This window comes from Anser cygnoides, chromosome 2 (assembly GCF_040182565.1).
Source record: "Anser cygnoides isolate HZ-2024a breed goose chromosome 2, Taihu_goose_T2T_genome, whole genome shotgun sequence".
Lineage (NCBI taxonomy): Eukaryota > Metazoa > Chordata > Aves > Anseriformes > Anatidae > Anser > Anser cygnoides.
In genome coordinates this window covers 68,328,368-68,346,588 of record NC_089874.1, presented here as the reverse complement: position 1 = coordinate 68,346,588, position 18,221 = coordinate 68,328,368, and the positions used below count along the sequence as shown (strand labels likewise).

Below are 18,221 nucleotides of genomic sequence, written 5' to 3'. Positions count from 1 at the left end.
GGCTGACCAGGGATCTTCTACTGGAGCTAAGGCAAAAAAAGAAAGTGTACGGCTGCTGGAAGGAGGGTCAGGCGACGATGAAGGAATATAGGGATGCTGTTCGTGTTTGTAGGGAGAAAATTCGTGTGGCCAAAGCCCAACTAGAGTTGAAGCTGGCCATGTCTGTGGGAGACAACAAAAAAGTTTTTTTTAGATATGTGAACAGAAAAAGGAGAACCAAAGAAAACATAGATCCGCTACTAGATGGGGAAGGTCCTCACAGACAATGACATAGGCAAAGCAGAGACGTTTAATGCCTTCTTCGCCTCTGTCTTCAATGCTGATGATGGGCTTCGGGACCCAGGGTACCCTGAGCTGGAGGACCATGACGGTGGGAATGACAAACTCCCAGCTGACCCTGAATGTGTGCAGTATTTGCTGCTCCACCTGGATCCATACAAGCCCATGGGTCCGGATGGACTTCATCCCAGGGTGCTTAAAGAGCTGGCAGACGTCATCGCGGGACCTTTCTCAATTATTTTTCAACGATCTTGGGAATCTGATGAGGTCCCATTGGACTGGAAGCTGGCAAATGTGCCAATTTTCAAGAAGGGTAAGAAAGAAGACCCTAGCAATTACAGGCCTGTCAGTTTCACATCAGTGCCTGGTAAAATTATGGAGAGGACGATCCTTGAAGTTATTGAAGCGCACCTGGGGGACAATGCAGTCGTTGGTCCCGGCCAACATGGGTTCATGAGGGGTAGGTCCTGCCTAACAAATTTGATTTCCTTTTATGATAAGACCACCCATCCAGTTGATCAAGGGAAACCAGCTGATGTGATCTTTTTGGATTCAGCAAAGCTTTTGACATGGTTTCCCATAGGATCCTACTGGACAAAATGTCCAGCATACAACTTAACAAAAACATCATACGATGGGTGAGCAATTGGCTGACGGGCAGGGCTCAAAGGGTTGTGCTAAATGGGGACACATCTGGCTGGCGGATGGTCACTAGTGGGGTCCCTCAAGGCTCCATTTTAGGGCCAGTCCTCTTCAATGTTTTTATAAATGATTCGGATGTAGGACTAGAAGATGTTCTGAGCAAATTTGCCGACAACACCAAACTTGGACTCGGATGAGGGTGGAAAGGCCTTGCAGAGAGATCTGGACAGATTGGAGAGCTGGGCGAATACCAACCACATGAAGTTAAACAAAAGCAAGTGCCGGGTCCTGCACCTGGGATGGGGAAACCCTGGCTATACGTACAGACTGGGCAATGAGACGCTGGAGAGCAGCCCCGCAGAGAGGGATTTGGGGGTTGTGGTTGACAGCAAGTTGAATATGAGCCAGCAGTGTGCCCTGGCAGCCAGGAGGGCCAACCGTATCCTGGGGTGCATCAAGCACGGCATTGATAGTCAGTCGAGGGAAGGGATTATCCCGCTCTACTCTGCGCTGGTGCGGCCTCACCTCAAGTACTGTGTGCAGTTCTGGGCACCACAGTACAAAAAGGACATTAAACTGTTGGAGAGTGTCCAGAGGAGGGCGACGAAGATGGTGAAGGGCCTAGAGGGTAAGACGTATGAGGAGCGGCTGAGGTCACTGGGCCTGTTCAGCCTGGAGAAGAAGAGGCTGAGGGGGGACCTCATCGCAGTCTACAACTTCCTCGCGAGGGGGAGTGGAGAGGCAGATGACCTGTTCTCTGTTATCACCAGTGACAGGACCCACAGGAATGGTGTGAAGCTGAGGCAGGGGAAGTTTAGGCTGGACATCAGGAAGAGATTCTTCACCGAGAGGGTGGTTCCACACTGGAACAGGCTCCCCAGTGAAGTAGTCACTGCACCAAGCCTGTCTGAATTTAAGAAGAGATTGGACTGTGCACTTAGTCACATGGTCTAAACTTCTGGGCAGACCTGTGCGGTGCCAGGAGTTGGACTTGATGATCCTTATGGGTCCCTTCCAACTCGGGATATTCTATGATTCTATGATTCTATGATTCTATTACAGAGAAGCTGGCAGTTATAACTACGCCCAGGTCCACTTCCCAGGAAAAGCTCCTTACAGCCTTCCAGGAGGATTTTGGAGCTCTTGAGTCCAAATTTGTGACAGAAAATCTTCATGGGCTGCACTAAAACAAGTGAAGTTTTCACATTTCCTAACTGATGACACCAAAATAATGCAAACCCTCAATTTTCATGTACACATCCTACCACTGAGCTGTATGTGTTTGTTGCCTTAGTTGAGCAGAGGTCAGCCACAACAACCCTAAGGGAAGAAAAATAAAAGTTTCTTTTTTTTCCCAAATCTATCCAAGTTTGCTGTTACAGAGGCTGGAGTTACTTACATTAACCTGTTTCCGCATAAGGATTGTTTAAGTAGAGCTCCGTCTGTTTAAGGCTTTTTTTTTTAACTTGGCAAACAACTTATTACTTGAAGCAAGCAAAAGCAGTATAGATTAAACATAAGGGAAGAATAAACGAATAATAAAACAATGACAGAAAGGCACAGGAAAGTGCCTTATTGCATTGCACTGTATTATCAGACACTTGCTAACAGAGTGGGGGGATCTGTATTAATCCCAGATTACTAACAGTGTCGTTACAGCTGCCAAGTAATTTTCTTCTACTCACAGCTATTTATGTGCAGCTCATCCACATCAGCCAGAAAATTCCAGTGAGCTTTGGAAGCCCTGCATTACCTCTCTGCTCATCCAAAATCACTTGCTTTGAAATGACCATTAGATAAGTTATTCTACCTCTTTGTATTATGAAGTAAATGCTGTATGCAGAGAACTTGAGCTTTGGAAGCTAGGAACATCACAGCTTCAACAGACCAACTGTGTGAGACATGCTTAATTAGAGCAAAATCTATTGATCTTTGCATTAATGAGCCCACCCCCCCCTTGTATCTCCCTGAAATGTATTATTGATTGATTAACTGCAGTACTGAAGTTATTGTCTTTTCCTTTTTTATCTTTTCAATTTCTTTAAGATCTCTTCCCCATGCTAAAAATACATTTTTTTGCATGGCTGAATATTTTATTTCTCCATCTCATAAAAAGATATGGATGGCACCAGTTGTTTCTCATTACCAATAAGCAAAGGCTGTATAGTGTTGGGATAGGAGGAGCTTAATACAACGAACAGATGATTCTGTGCTTTCTCACTCCATTTCTTCCCATACGTCACTGCCAGTGATAGCAGATGACCAGTTGGCATATTGTATCCCATTCAAACACTGATGGAGTGCAGGTATCCTGGTGTGCTTTAAGTGCTGTATTAGCAGTCTTTATTTTACAGCTAAAAGATTGCATATATAAACAGCAGCTCATCCATAATTTATAGTATTTAAAACAGCTAAGAATATAGGGAAAAGGAGGATTTCATTAAATACACATTATGGTGCCCCTCAAGGGAAGAAGAAGTTTACTGGTTAAGCTAATTATAAGGTCCCCTGTGTACCGTGAGTTGTTTTTTTTTTCTTTCTTTTGATTTGGTTTAAAGCCTGAGGTCCAACACTGCTTTGGAAATCCCTGAAGGTTTTTCAGGTGCTCTGTAACTTTATAGGTTTGTCCCAAACAAATATTTGAAGAAAAGCTTTTTAAGGAGGAGTCCTGTTTAGCAGTCTCATGATACAGCAGAAGAGCTGCTTCAGATGAGGGAGGCATAACACTGTAGAAATTTATGCCAGCAGACATCAGTTCTTACCTGTCAATGACTCATATCAGAAGCATCATATTTACTTCTAAGTAATAAATATGTCATGTCATAGATGGAGCTTTTAGCTTTTATGCATAAGCTGGGATCAGAAGGTTGCACAGAACGTGTTGCTGAGACCTACTTCCAATAAGGCAGGTGTTCGTTTATCCAGAAACCCATCAGCTGTATCCTTATGAGTTATTTACTGTCTTGTTTCCTTCCAGCAAAAGCCAGCTGCAGCACCATTTTCTCTGCACAGCCTAACACAGAACAAGAAAGAACAATAAACTTTGAGATGGAAAAGCTCTTGGTACTTTAGAAATAATGGGTCTTTTTTTATTCATACTTATTTTGAGACAATCCAGCTTTCTCTAAGTACTTTGCACGCTACAAAATCTGCTGGTTTTGCAGGTGTAACATTGTGGTCTTACTGGAAAAATGATCTGGAGTTACCTGACTATATGGTGCTTCGTGAATTTCAGATCAAGACAGTGTTGGCCACAGCAATCTTGTTGATTTCCCACCTTCCACTGTAGCAGAAGGATAGGCTACAACAATCAAAAGATAGGCCTTTGCAATCCTCACTCAGCAGTTATCACTTTTTAAGGTTTCAGGTGGCTAAACATTCACTGCAAGGCTCAACAGCATTGTCCTTCTAAAGTAGTATTTGTAGAATTATTTTAAACTAGAATTTGTTTGAGATGCAGCTTTTGCAGAAGATTACTTATTCTCAGTTGTATAGTACTATTCATGCACTTGACAAACATCCAAAAAGACAGTTTTGGATGCAAGATATATGATCAAGCCCATGCAGGCCTAAATTCAGCTGAATTATATTTACTGCCAGCAAGCCAAGATGGGTTTTAAGGCATGAAAGGGAATAGGAGAGGGACAGAGAAAGATGGTCATTCTACAGCGTTATTTTCTGAAGAATATAGATCATATATGGTTCTTTCAGTTTTTTTTAAAGACGCTATCCTAACACCCTGTTGGTTATCACAAAGCTTTAGTGTCTTATGTAAAACTTATGATGCTCAGAGAGAGGCTGCCTGACAAATCTTACTATATTTTTAGATGAAAACAGGGTGTATATTGTCACAGAGAGAAGCAAATAAGCACGGAACACTTAGGGCTTTCTCTGTCAAGCTGTTTGACTAGGACATGCAGTGATCCTCTGTGATGGGTGAGTGCTCTTTTGATCACAGCTTTGTAGATGAGGGTCAGAAAGGGACATGAAAGGTTGAGCAACCTAGAAATTAAAGAAAAAGAAAAAAAGATTAATTGTGTTCAGTAATGTGTATTCCCTTGAAGAAAATGTGAGTTTATGTGTGAGGCTGCAACTAGACTTGAGATGAAAATGCTGTTTCATCTATGCTTTTATACACATCCACTCTTCCAGTGGAGTAGACTAGTACCAACTTATAATTATATTGCCCTATACCAGAACAGATATCTGTCCTTTTCAGTTTCTCTACTGTAAATGTGTAAATGATGTTCTCATCTGTAAATAATACAATGATACTGTCATCACAAGATGCTAACTAAGCTCTCAGTGTCCTCAAATGAAGGGTGTTATGCGACCGGGAAGCATCTGCACTGCTGGTTTTTTGTTTGTTGTTTTCTTAAAGTTCAGGAGGAGTGAGCCACTCAGGAATACGTGATAAGTAATAACAACTGACCTAAAAAAGGTACCTGCAAAGGTACTATTTAGATTACAATTGCATTGTTACGTCTCTCTATTCCTGTCAGAGCTTGTAATAATTGATTTACCAGAAACTTCTACAGACTTGCTCACATACATCCATGACATTGATTGAACTATGCTATTTTATGCATCCTACCACTTTCCCAAATTGTTAATTCCATAAGTACAAAAAAGAATGTCTATACTCATCTTATGGTACCAATATTTAAATATTCCTTACTACTAGCTTACAAATCCTTTGCGCTAAAAACAATAGAGTTTTCTTATTTGGAAAAAAAAAAAAAAGTCCATCAAAAACCGGATTATACTTATGTGTGATAATGTGTAGAGCTGCTTGCATACCCTGCATCAATGGGGTTGTTGGGGAATAATCTCCTGTCTCTCTCCTTTATAATCTCCAGGTCCTCAAGGTCAGCTAATCTAGGCTGAACCAAAATAAATGCACACCCAAATGTGGCTCTACATGTTCTTACGCAGCTGTGCAATTCGTTTTGCTGATGGACCTATCCCTGATTAACTGAGCATTACTTTTGAACTCCTGTTATAGGAACAGAAATGTTAAAGGGAATAGCTGTCTGAGCAGATGGTGAAAGGATGGAAAACCTACCTAACACGTAGCCAAGCTATGTCTCCTCTGTCATTAGCAAACAAGTCATCTTGGGCAGACCCTGGACGGATGGATGCTCTGAGGCTTTTACAGGAGAAAGAGCAGTTTTGCTTTCTCCCAGTCTGTTATTCAAGGATTTGCCCTGATGGCTCAGGCACAAAGCTACTTCTTGAGGTGGCATTTCAGGATAGTGTGATACCCTAAGCAGGGTTTGGGGCAAAGCATGAAGGGAGTTTTCTTTCAATTGAGTATGAAAATTTCCCATTTGTCTGCCTGTTCTTGCCCCTTTTCAGAAGCCATAGAGTTGTTAACAGACACTTTGCCACATACAAGATTAACTAAGGAACAGATGCTTGGTATTTCACTCCCTCTGCTAAATGTCTGGATTGCATACATTTGAGCAGAGTGAAAATCACTTCCAGAGATAAATATGGTGTGGCAGAGTGTCACCGTTCTCAAGCTCATCCTGTCTTCTTCCTGGTATGGGAGTTTACTTACCAAAGGATGCATTAGCTGTTGATGTTTAAGGATTGCTACAGTATTTGCTCAGGTGGGTGGGACCTGCTGGTTCTGCCTGTGCACTGACTGTATTTATAGAGCACAGATGAGAAGTGGGTGATAGTTTTTTTGCTGCACCACTAACAGGTGTAGCTGTAAAATTTGCAGGTGAGGAGTGGGGATGGTTATGGTTGTACCTAAGTCACCTGTGTTTGTGCTGTCAATTTTAGGCTTCATCACTGAATAAGAAAAGGAATCTTCAAAGCCCAGCTTAACAGCTTCCCCATAGGCTGGAGCTTGCACAGCACACAGGGCTCTGCTGCTCAGATCCACAGGTGCCTTCGCTGCTCTCAACCCCTGTGTTGATGTCCCAGTGCTTGCAAGGGCTCCTGTCACAGTGGCCCTGCGGCTGCCTTACCCTTGTGGCACCAGGGGTTTAAAACAGTCCTTTATCTACTGTAAATAAGTGCAGAATAAATTTAGGTTTTACTAATTACACAAGACCAAAGAAATAGGGGGAAATGGGAGAGAAGTGAGGAGAAAAACATGCATGATCCAGAATATTCTATGTAGAATTCAACCAATTGCTTTGGGGATCTATTTTGTATTACTAATTTGGCTTCTCCTTAGAAGCAAAAGGAATTAACCATTGATGATACTTTTTCATCTTTTAGGGAAGAATGTAGAACAAAATAGGTATATTATCTCCCCATAGAATATGTGTACATATAAAAGAGTTGTTCAAGGTAAATAATCAATAGATTATCATATTCACAAATGTATTTTATAAATAGTTGTTCTTCCCTTAGGTTACTTGTTCTGGTTTTATTAATCCAGTGGCCAGAAGCTTGCAAATTGTTATAAACATTCAGAAGATGAAATATTTATATTTGTTAAATAATAGAAGACTTCATATCTGGTTACTTTTTATCCAATCCTTCTCTAATCTTCAGAACTGACATAGGACAGCAGTGAAACGAGATTGTACATGCAAAAATTATTCCTTTTAGTGCTACCCCAGTACAAGATGAAGGCTGAGTTCTCTCTGTCAAGATGTTATAACTATGCAGCAGAAATTGCCTGAAGAGGTGGGGTAGAAAAATAATGTGTTTGGAATTTCTTTTTGAAAAATAAACAAAACATCTCACAGCAGATGCCATTGGGCAGGATTCAGTGGGCAACTCATCTAACTGAAGTGTTGGGAAATGCCTGTCAATACTGTATTTTGCAAACTGTGCTGTACCGCACAGCAGTCTGGTATGCAGCATGTATCTCCAAGAAGGAAACATGTGCCAGGGGTATAGCAAACGACCTGTTTGGTTGCAGTGCCATCTCCCGATATACTAATTTATTGCAGGAACTAACAGTTGGACTTTAGTGTCTGACTGCAAACATAGAGGGCAGGGCAGCTTTGTAATTCGTCACAAATAAATACACCTAAAATACCATTTGGCTGACAGGTGTATGTTTGTTTTTGTTTTTCTCTCTGAGGAACCAGAACTTCTGGTTAGAAAAAGTATCAGTGTTTTCAACTAGGAGGGAAGGGTCTTGACTTCTTGTTTTTTCATAAATCAGGACCAGAGCTCCTACATTTTTGTCTCCTTTTGAAAACTGTATTTAGGTTACTGTATTATTTGTGTGCTTGAGGCAAATGCACTAGATTGGTTTGTCTGCTTGAGATCTTATTTCTGTCCAAGTTTGTAGGTAATGGATAAAGATTCTAGGCTACGATTCCTCCATTCATTCAGTAAATGCCCCTTTTTTCCAATGTCAGCTGATCAAGAGCCTATCAGTGTAGCTGGCATTACCTCTGTCTCCTGTCTGCCTCCACATTCAGCTACATGAAGCACCAGGTAGGCTTCTCAGTCCTGTTCCCTCAAGTTTAATGTTTGCTTCCTATATGAAAAGCATCCCATGTGGATCTACAGATGGGCTGTTATCTCCAGGAAGAAGGCAGGCACAAATGCAACATAGTAATATATACTTCTGCAGTCTGCCACAAGTAAGCATAGCAGTGCAGTCAGCAGGCATCTACATGGGTTTATAGCCCACACAGGCGGCCATGCAACTATCGCTGTACAGCTGCTGAGTAAGCAGTGCCAGCTGAGCTGAAGGTGATGCAAATGTGCCAACCAAGATTAGAGCTTTTGCTGTGCAACCTCACCCCAGATGACTAACTTTCTATTTTGTCTCTGCTCTTAATTATGAAGGAAACAAAAGGAGGTCTTGAGTCATTTGTTCTTCAAATACAGTCACCAGTCAGGCCAGTAATTCATTAGAGGTGAACTTCTAGACATTTGCTTTTGTGCTTTGAAAAAAAAAATAATAATAAAAAAAAATGGGCATGTCTATGCCACTGTAGACCAATTTTTTCTCATGCCAAGACATGTTTCTGTCATATTCCTGCCCCAGTCTTGGGTATTGTCTGTCCTTTTTTTGTATAGTTATCAGGGTTACCTGTGGTTGTACCAGTCATTTGAACTGCTATCAGGAGTTAGTATTTATACTTCCTCTCCACCCATATTTGTCTGAGTAAAACAATTGTATTATCTATCCTTCCATCCTTATCTAAAACTGACTTTCAGAACAAGAGATAGCCCAGCCCTCTTCTTTTATTTACAACTTAATTGGAGCTTATTAGCAATGACAATTTTTGATCTTTTTAATCTCTCTAGATAAAACAGCTACATGGAACTGCAAAAGTAGTAGTGAAGAGTGTTAGTTCAACAGCTTCCTCAGTAGCATCTTTTTACTCTTTTTCAGAATCTGAATGCTGGGATGCAGTCAGCTGTCATAGCATGGCATTACTCTTCTGTCCTCAAGCCTTCTGTGACATTGAACCATCTTCAGTGAGAAGAGGCTGTACTTCTAGCAGAGCAATCCAAGACAGATTTTATCAAAGATTCACATAAGGCATAGAAAAGGATGTGGAAGGCTTCAAGCCAAGTTTTAGAGGCACCTTTTTTCCCTTTCTTGCATTTGGAGGAATTTTCCTGGGAATTAGCAGTAGTTTAACATATTGTTTTTGTGCTGTCCACAGAAAGTTGACAGAAACTGTGGACAACAGTTTCCCTCTGACCTGCCCCGAAGGTTTCAGCACACAACTTAAAAGAATCCATTTGTCTTCTATAAGCATCCAGTGTATTTGAGGTCCTAGGCTCCATCACTACATGGGACAGTGTCTTTGCTGTGCTTCTGTGTTTCAGTGCTTTTTGTCCATCAGGCCCCTCATGCTAGCCTTCTCCCTTTTAAAATCCTTCATGCTATTGCCTATTTTCTAATCCATCTGAAGGATGTATCTGTCCCACAGTGCAGATGCCTCCAAGCTAGATTTAAGTTGCTCAGGTTCCGTCTTGCAGTGATGCTGCAGAAGCAGAGGTCTTAGGGCAGGATTTGCTGAGCTCCTTCCATGATATTTGCACCCCATGCCAAGTTCTGCATTATCATAGCTTAGCTGTTAGCAGATCTCAAGATAGCTGAGAGCTAAGTGCAAATACTGCCATTGCCATAATGCAACCTTTACTGTGATGTTTATGAAATGGTGAGTAGGCAGGCGAGAAGCTGCCATTTAAACAAAACACCAGAAAAGTTGTCAAACCTACAGATTTTCCATAAATAAGAAAAAACATGTTGCTTTCATTATCTAAGCCCAGGTTATCATTAAACAGACTACTTAAGGTTTTCGTGACTTTTTTTTCTCCTCCTTATGATTCAGTTCTTTAAGTAATAAGGGAAAACAGATAATAGTGATTAAACTATTACTGTAGGATATTCCTTCTGGGTTCTTCAGCAGTTCTTCTTGTCTGTCTGTTTGCCACATATATGACAAAAATACTCACTTAAGGGAATGTTCTTCGTACTGTGCACATAGGGACAGACACAACCACTTGCTGCTCTCAGTACGTGACAACTTAAACACAAAAATATCAGAGTATATGGCAGACATGAACTGGACCTAATTGATTGTAAGAATGTGAAGTTTGGTAGTCCTTTTTTTATAACTAAGTGAAGTCAGTCACAGCAAAGTTAAGCTTTATCATTGTTTAGGCAGCAACTTTGTGGGAAAATTATTTATACTGTCCATATATCCTGGCTTTCACCAAGTTGTATAACAGGATGAAAACAAAGTAAAAGGAGCAAATTCTATAGTAATATAGTTTATTTACCTGTCTATATTGTTACATTATTAACCCTTTTACAGGGTTAGAGAGGATTTAGGTGATCTCGATTTGGTTGGAGGTTTGTAACAGCCTGAATATACACCAAACTATAGGTGAAGTTTGTGAAAGTAAAAGTGACTCATTTGAAAGACTCCACAAAATAAAATTATACAGGACTGTGAGGTGATTCTTAGTTGTTCATGTCACCAAATTTGAAAGCAAACATTCCTATGCATCACATTAGGAGCTGTCTTTGCATTGACAAGTTTCACCAAGTTGTGTGGTCATTGTGTTTGTAAAATATTTGATTCTAGGACAATAATTCTGGCTTTTCCTCCAGAGTTCAGAAGCCAAACTAAACCCTAGTGCATGGCTATGTTTCATTTTACTGAATCTGTTATGAAATCATGCTGCTGAGCCAAAGATACGGGAAGATTTGCAGTTAATTAAATCTTCTGGCATGATGTATAGGTTCCATACAGGAGCATTTCAGATGGGAGGAGCTACAGCCAGAAGAGAGGTGTGTAAGTGTTGCTCTCAAGCCAGCAGGACTCGCAGCAATGCTTATGCTGACCTGGGAGTTGAAGGGACTTGAAAATATCTCAAAGTCAAGTTATCCTTTTCCTCATCAGCAACAGTGCAAAGCAGAGCTCTGATGCAGGCAAAAACTGGCCCTTTTAAGAATAACAGTTTTAGTTAATTATTTGTAATTTGAACATGAGTTAAAATGTACAAAGATTTGAGAGTGCCAACATGGCCTGCGTAAAGAAGCTGAACTACTTGAAAGCATACTTCTTAATGAAACCCTAGTGTATACAGGCAATTTCAAATGACCTTGCAAGGGAGGCCTAGAAAGAGTTTTTGAGTGGTAAGAAGTTAAGGGGGAAAAGGCTAATTGTCATTTCAAAAAGTGATCTCTTTTGCCTTACAAGATGCCTAAGCATGTAGTCATCAAAAGCGAAATTATTAATTAAAAATAAATAAATTTTGCTACAGCAAAATAGTGTCAGATGGATAATAAAACTTGAGTCAATCTGCTCTAGCCATGTCTCTAGAATTACACAGATGATTTGACATGTAAGAGTGAATTCTCCTGAAATCAGCAGGGCACTGCCAGCTTTCACCTTTTTTGAAAACCTGGCCAAATTTAAATATGACTTCTGTAACTGATCCCAATACCTAAATCAAAACTAAAATATCTGATGTATCTATGTGGATCCAAAGGGAAACCCTTTTCCCTCAGTAATAGAGCTCATTAACCAATCATAACAGTATTTTACCTCATTTTTGCTTGAAATGTGACCTTACTAGAAATAGATGTGCAACTGTAGGCTATGTTGAATGCATTAGCAAGATTGTATAAAACTGTCCAGCATATTGTGTGATATGCATATCCTAGCAAACAAAAGAATTCAGCATTAAAATTAGTTGAGTTGCAGATTTATTTCTGGGGAACAGGCTGTTTGCTTTTTCTTCTTAATTTTTAACTTCTGAAAATTGTTACAACAGATGGCCTGTTGAGCCAACAATAGATCATCATGTCTCACCACAATGGGATCTCTTTCTGGCTAGCTTGAATTGGGAACTGTTAGATATCAGTCCTCATCAAGCACATTCAGAACAGCTACACCTTGATTACTTCTTTCCATCTGGTCCCTTGTAGTTCAAACAAGTTCCTGCCTCCTTGCATAACATCAGAAATGCACATAAATATGCAATCTAGCACTGAAACTTAGAATCATCATAGAATCATAGAATGGCTCAGGTTGGAAGGGACCTTAAAGATTATCAAGTTTCATTAAGTTCCACTTAAATTCCATTTCTGGATGCTAGCAGTCCCCACACTTCCATGCTCATACTAATTAAAGAGTTTGATAACTAAATATTTCTATCTTAAAATTATGCTCATTGATTTTTATTCCCACAGAGGTCTCAGTCTGCATTTTCCCTGGCTAGTGAAGATATGCCCAGTAAAGGACTAGACCCTGCATCGTCTGTGTCTGAGGCTCTTTGGAGGCAGCAGAAAGGACAATTCAGGAAACAGAAGGAACGCAAGCTCTCTGCATTACCCAGCTGGAAAAGTGTGGACAGGCTAAATGAAACAAGTAAATATTTCTAGTACGAGTATGATTCCTTTTTTTGGTTCTCACACCCATGTGGAATAAGTAAGACTTAAAGCAAGAACTTTGCCCACAAAATTTCTGTTGACATCTGTGCTTGCAGGTGTCACATATAAAAATGTCTGAGAATTTGGCGATGGTTGTGTGTCATGGCGCATTGGCATGTATCCTTGCTTATCCTACCATTGCTTTTTTCCAAGGAGAGATTCAAAATCTGGGCATTTGGGAAGTTGATTTGGGAATTTTAGGAAACATTAGGTATCTAGCTTGGATGTGTTTCAGAGCTTCTAAGACACAAGAGCTTAAGGGCCCCGCTTTTTTTTTTTTTTCCTACTTACTTGTCCTCCCGTTGAAGGAGTTTGCATATGCCCACAGTCTCCCTTCTGTTGCACAAGTTAACTGTTTTTGAGGTTACATAGTGAACCAAACAGTGAAATAATTCAAGTTTAAGATTCCCCCTCACACCTTTATTTTCAACCCTGATGAATTCACCAGCGCAGCGTGCTGTGCAGCCTTGAAAACAGCTGTTTCTGCACACGTTGGAGGAAGCTGTATGAGTAGGAACTTCACAGACCATCAGCTTCCCTAGACCAATGTCCTCCCTCTTTGTGTGCATTAGATATGGATGTAAATATGGACAATGTATGAAGTAACATCATAAGTCAGCTCCGTTACTTAACCAGCACCCTGGATTAGAATGCAGTTCCCTGCTTACTTCAAGATGCCGTTAAGTACAGGCTGTATTTGAAAAAGTTGGTTCCTGCTCTTCTGGGGTCCAATTTCTTCTTTTCCTGTTCTGGCTTTACTGTTCATGAAGCCACATCAGGCAACTGCTGCACAAAAGAGTTGGTTAGCTGTCATCCTCACAGGTGTGCTAATGATCACGTTGACACAATGGGAAGCAATGAACTGCTCATTTTAGCAGCAGCCCCTGGCTCCAAGTGATGGGGAACAGCAGAGCTGACCTACCTTTTGCTGTTGTTCTCCCATGACACAGGGCTGCTCATTCCTGTGCCCTCTCTTGTAGCAGCTGTAGAGACCATCTGATCCCTTTAGCAATCCCTGACAAGGCTACCTATCAATTTGATTCATGCTGCTGTAATGTCAGTTGAGAGGAATTGCAGAACTTGGGAGGCTGGAAATTAGACAGCGTGAATAGTCTCCTCCCCCTGAAAATTATGTGATAATAAAGTAGTATTAAAATCTGACTTAACTAAGTATGCTTTACTTTGTGAACTCTTCATTCAACCTCCTGTCAGAAATGTTGTTCTGGGCATTTTAGCTGAAGGCCTATTTTCAGTAAACTAGGGTGCTTAAATTTAAGAACCCACTTCAATCTCATTGAATTCAACTGTTCGGCAATTTGCTACTTAACAGTTGCTTAACTATAGCAGAAAGGAAAATTGACCCAGTTTCCTTTCAGGTGCTCTACTCAGAGGATTTGCTCTGCTTCTTTCTTACATTAAATAGCTGAGTGTGCTAATATGTTGAAATAAGATCTCACCTGTGCAGTAGTAAATAGCTCTGTATTAGGCTGCAGAAAATGCGAGAAGTCTCTTCCAAGTGTCTGGAGTGGTAACATTAGTGGGCATTCTTAGTCATGTAGCCTGTTCACAATTCATTTTTTAGTCATGTAGCTGTTCACAATTCATTTTGATTACAATTTGCACTGGTTTAAATGATGACTCAAGAGCCAAATCCTGAATTTGCAATAGTTTCATAATGAGACTTATTAAAATCTATTTTCATTTTCACATGTATAAATTATAATGAATACCCAAAGAACTGTGTACAAAATCCATTCTTTCAAATAAGTGACTATGTTTTGAAAAATCAGGAAGGAACCATTTGACATTAGTTGAAGTTGGGATAAAACTGAACCAGGTATTTTCAAACAAATTCTCAGCGGCTTGCCTTTCTGTCCTGCTTACGTTCTAAGATGTAATCAACTATTATCCTGTCCTTTCTTCAGTTAACTGAGGATGTTAGACTGATTCTTATGTGTAGCTGCTAAGCAAAATAAGGGGTTATGGTTTGGGAGAGAAAAAAACATAACAGTATGGCCCTCCACTGCATGATGTTCGTGTGATGTGCTGTAGCTGAATTCAATTTTTGTTAGAGATTTATGTCTTCCAAAGCTGGTTGCTTTGTTTGAAAGGAGAGATGTTTTTATGGAAAGAAGGTCTTCTTTCTCTCAAGAGAATCCTGTACTGAGATTAGTGAGCATAGTTGGAAAATACAAGAAAGCTTCTCACGCTGGAGAAAGATTCTCATGCTTGATAGCGAGTCCTTTTTTTTCTCCTATATCAGTTATTACAATAAGGAGTATGCCTCGGTTGGAACTGTTTTGATGTATTTAGTAACCTTCAATGGATTCTTCCTGCATGTCCGTAGCCATCTCCATTTTATCACAGATTAATTACCAGTATCCATAACACCCTTGGCAAGAAGCTCCACGGGTCTGGTACTCATTGCATCCCTCTTTTTTTTTTTTTTCTCTTTCTTTTTCCCCTTTTTTTTCTTTTATTTTTTTTGAACCTAGATTTCACTAGTTTTACTTGACGTTCTCTAGTAGTTAGATTGGAGGAGATTCCCCCATCTTTTCTAGCATGAATCTTTGTCTTCTCTTCTCCAGATTTAATCATTCCTTAAAAGGAAGCTATTTCAGAACCTGGCTCATACTTTGTTGCTATTGTCAGATCCTTTTCCATCTTTCCTTTTCAAGATGGGGCACCAAAACTGCACACAGAATCAAAGACATATGCGAAACATGGGATTTATATGTGTCTGTGTATTGATGTTTCTTCATTCTTTCCTAAAAATTCTTTCAGGAAAAAAAAAAAAAGCCTTGTTCCAAGCATTCTCACATTTGCAGTTGTCATCACCATGACTTTGAATGGTGACTTCTGATTGAACGTATAGTAGCATAGCTCAGAGAATGAAAGAATTTATAGTAGCAACAATGCATTCATTTGTTCATTAGTTTTTCTGAACCTTCCAATTTGCAGCCAGTTGATTGTAAACTGGCAAGCAGAATGAGCTCTACACACTGTGATAACATAGTGGTAATTAAAGAGTTTGTTATTCTTTCATTTTCATAGATCCTCCTCCTGTTTTACAAAGCACTGATGGAAACTGGGTGGCTTTGCAGAATGTTACTTTGCCTCGTCCTCGAATGCTCGCCAAACCAAAGAGTCAAGTATTTGAAGCTTTGGAGAATGAATCCACTGTTGTGTCCGCATATGATGAGATGGGCTCAGACAGCGAGGATGACTACAACTGGAATGTGGCCTTGAACAAGCTGCGTCAAAGACCTCGGCAATTACCAGATGATTTCTATTATACCAGTTCCCAGTATGATTCTGAGTGGGTTTATGGTAATGATCAGTACCAGGCAGTAACCTCACCTTCCTCTGGGTTATATATCAATACTGAGACACTGTTCTCTGATTCTGAAACATCTTCAGTAAACTCTTCCCAGGAAGCTAAAGGACCTAGCAAACTTCTCTGGTTACAAAGCAGAACTCAGAGTGATGTGCCCAGAACGGAAAAAAAGCATTTCCACGGAGAGCTGGATGTAAATTTCAATCCGCAGGCAACCAGCTTGGAATATTCGGATAGCAGCGAGACTGAAGAAGTTCATTATGATTTACAAAAGAAATCAAGAAGGTGGAGGAAGAACAAAATCTCTGAAGAGATATGTGAAGCAAAAAAACACACAAAAGCCAACGTGAAGAATTTAAGTCAGGTAATTGTGTTTGATCTTTCTGAATGCGATCTCAAAAATAGCAGGGCAAAACTAATCAAGCTGTGTTGTCAATAGCATGTGAGTTGTGAGTGGAAGGTGCAGTGTTCTTGCAAGCTTTGTCCTCCTCATGCCTCATAACCAAGAAGAACCAAAGGTAAAGTGTTAAACATATCATGAACAGGCTTTGTTTCTTTCTCAGATATGCCACTTCCATCTGATCAATGATATTGTTAATACTGTAAAATGCAGTGTTCTTAAAAAAAAAAGGCAGGGTTTGCCAACAGCTAGCAAATGTTGAGTAATTACCTGTTGACTTTTTTGTTTATTCTAACGCCTTTGTTGTTGGAATAAGAAATAACTCATATACCTGGGAATCTTTGGTATGCTGTTGTCATCGTATGGGATAAAGATAATGAGCAGCAGAAATTCAGAAAGGAATATTTTTGAAATATGGTCCAAATGATGTCTGCTTTTAATTGATCACTTGATTGTTTCAATTCTAAAGTGTTTTAGTGAGTGTTTACAAACTACTTAGATTTAAATAATTAGACAATTTATTAAAAAAAAAAGTAAGTGCTCAAATTTGGAAAAACTGATCATAGATGTTAAAGATAGCAAAGCACTCCCCAAACATTTCTTTCAAACAACAATTATGAGATAACCAGAAAGTAAAGAAGTCATCTTCTTTACAAGGATTTTTCCAGGCTATGGACTGATAGCATGTAAGGGATCCAGTTGTCCCCCAGAATTTTTCAGCAGTGCAAACACACTTCTAACTCTGGAAGAAGAGAACACTGAATACTTGTTCAATTCCATTTCCCATATCTTACTCCTCTCACATCCTGTAGCTGGACCACTGCTGTAGTACAAAAATGTTGAACCTGAAGCAAGGAGCTAAATGTCTTCTCCCTATGCCTCTGACTACAAGCAACCCGATCCAATCTTTAAAGTTGTCTAAGCAATCTTAGAATGTCTGGAATAGTTACCCTTTGCTTGTGCTACTAGCCTGTATCTCCCACTGAAAAACATCAGCACAGTTGATCATAAGTCAAGGTTAGGGTTATAGGATTTGAGCGGGTTTTTAATGCTGGGTAAACTATAGTTAATTCTGTATCTATTCCTTCTGCTTTTAGGAGACAGGTGTGGGTGTTCTATACTGACTCATTTATAGTCATGTCCTCATACATTTATGATCTACAGCTGTTGAGGGGGACTTAGATATGATACTGTGCTCCAACAACACATCAGTGGCCATTAAAGACTTCTTAGAACATCAGACAGAATAACAGAACTTTCGAGGGACTGTACAAAGACCATGTTTTGTACACAGAAATATATTTCAATTTCTGGCTTTACATATTTGTGCATGTTCTGTATGTGTGTGCTTATATTCATATTGCAGCTTTCTACATACTACTGGTCTGCAGAGTATAGATGAGCATTGCTCACAGGTGTGGTGGTTTCACCCTGTTGGGCAGCTGAACTCCACCACAATCCCTCTCTCACTCCCCCTCCGCAGAGAAAGAGGGGAAGCAAATACAATGGAAAGGGCTCAGGGGTTGAGATAAGGACAGGGAGATTGCTCAACAATTATTGTCATGGGCAAAAGAGACTCAGCATAGGGAGATTAATGTAATTCATTGCCTATCACTAACAGACTAGAGCAGTGAGAACTAGAAGCAAACTTCTAGCAAAAAAATAAAATTAAA

At 40.1% G+C, this 18,221-nt stretch overlaps 1 protein-coding gene across 9 annotated transcripts in view; it reads left to right on the top strand.

Moving 5' to 3' along the window:
- MYRIP (myosin VIIA and Rab interacting protein) overlaps positions 1-18,221 on the top strand; it is a 221,509-nt gene that overhangs the window by 167,385 nt on the left and 35,903 nt on the right. For all 9 annotated transcript variants that reach the window (XR_010829395.1, XM_066992319.1, XM_066992317.1 and 6 more), the window contains exons 9-10: positions 12,572-12,749; positions 15,866-16,512. Coding sequence is in view for 8 of the 9 variants with exons in the window: in XM_066992319.1 (XP_066848420.1) it covers positions 12,572-12,749; positions 15,866-16,512 (825 nt within the window). In the remaining variant the exon portion in view is untranslated. The remainder of the gene's footprint in view (positions 1-12,571; positions 12,750-15,865; positions 16,513-18,221) is intronic.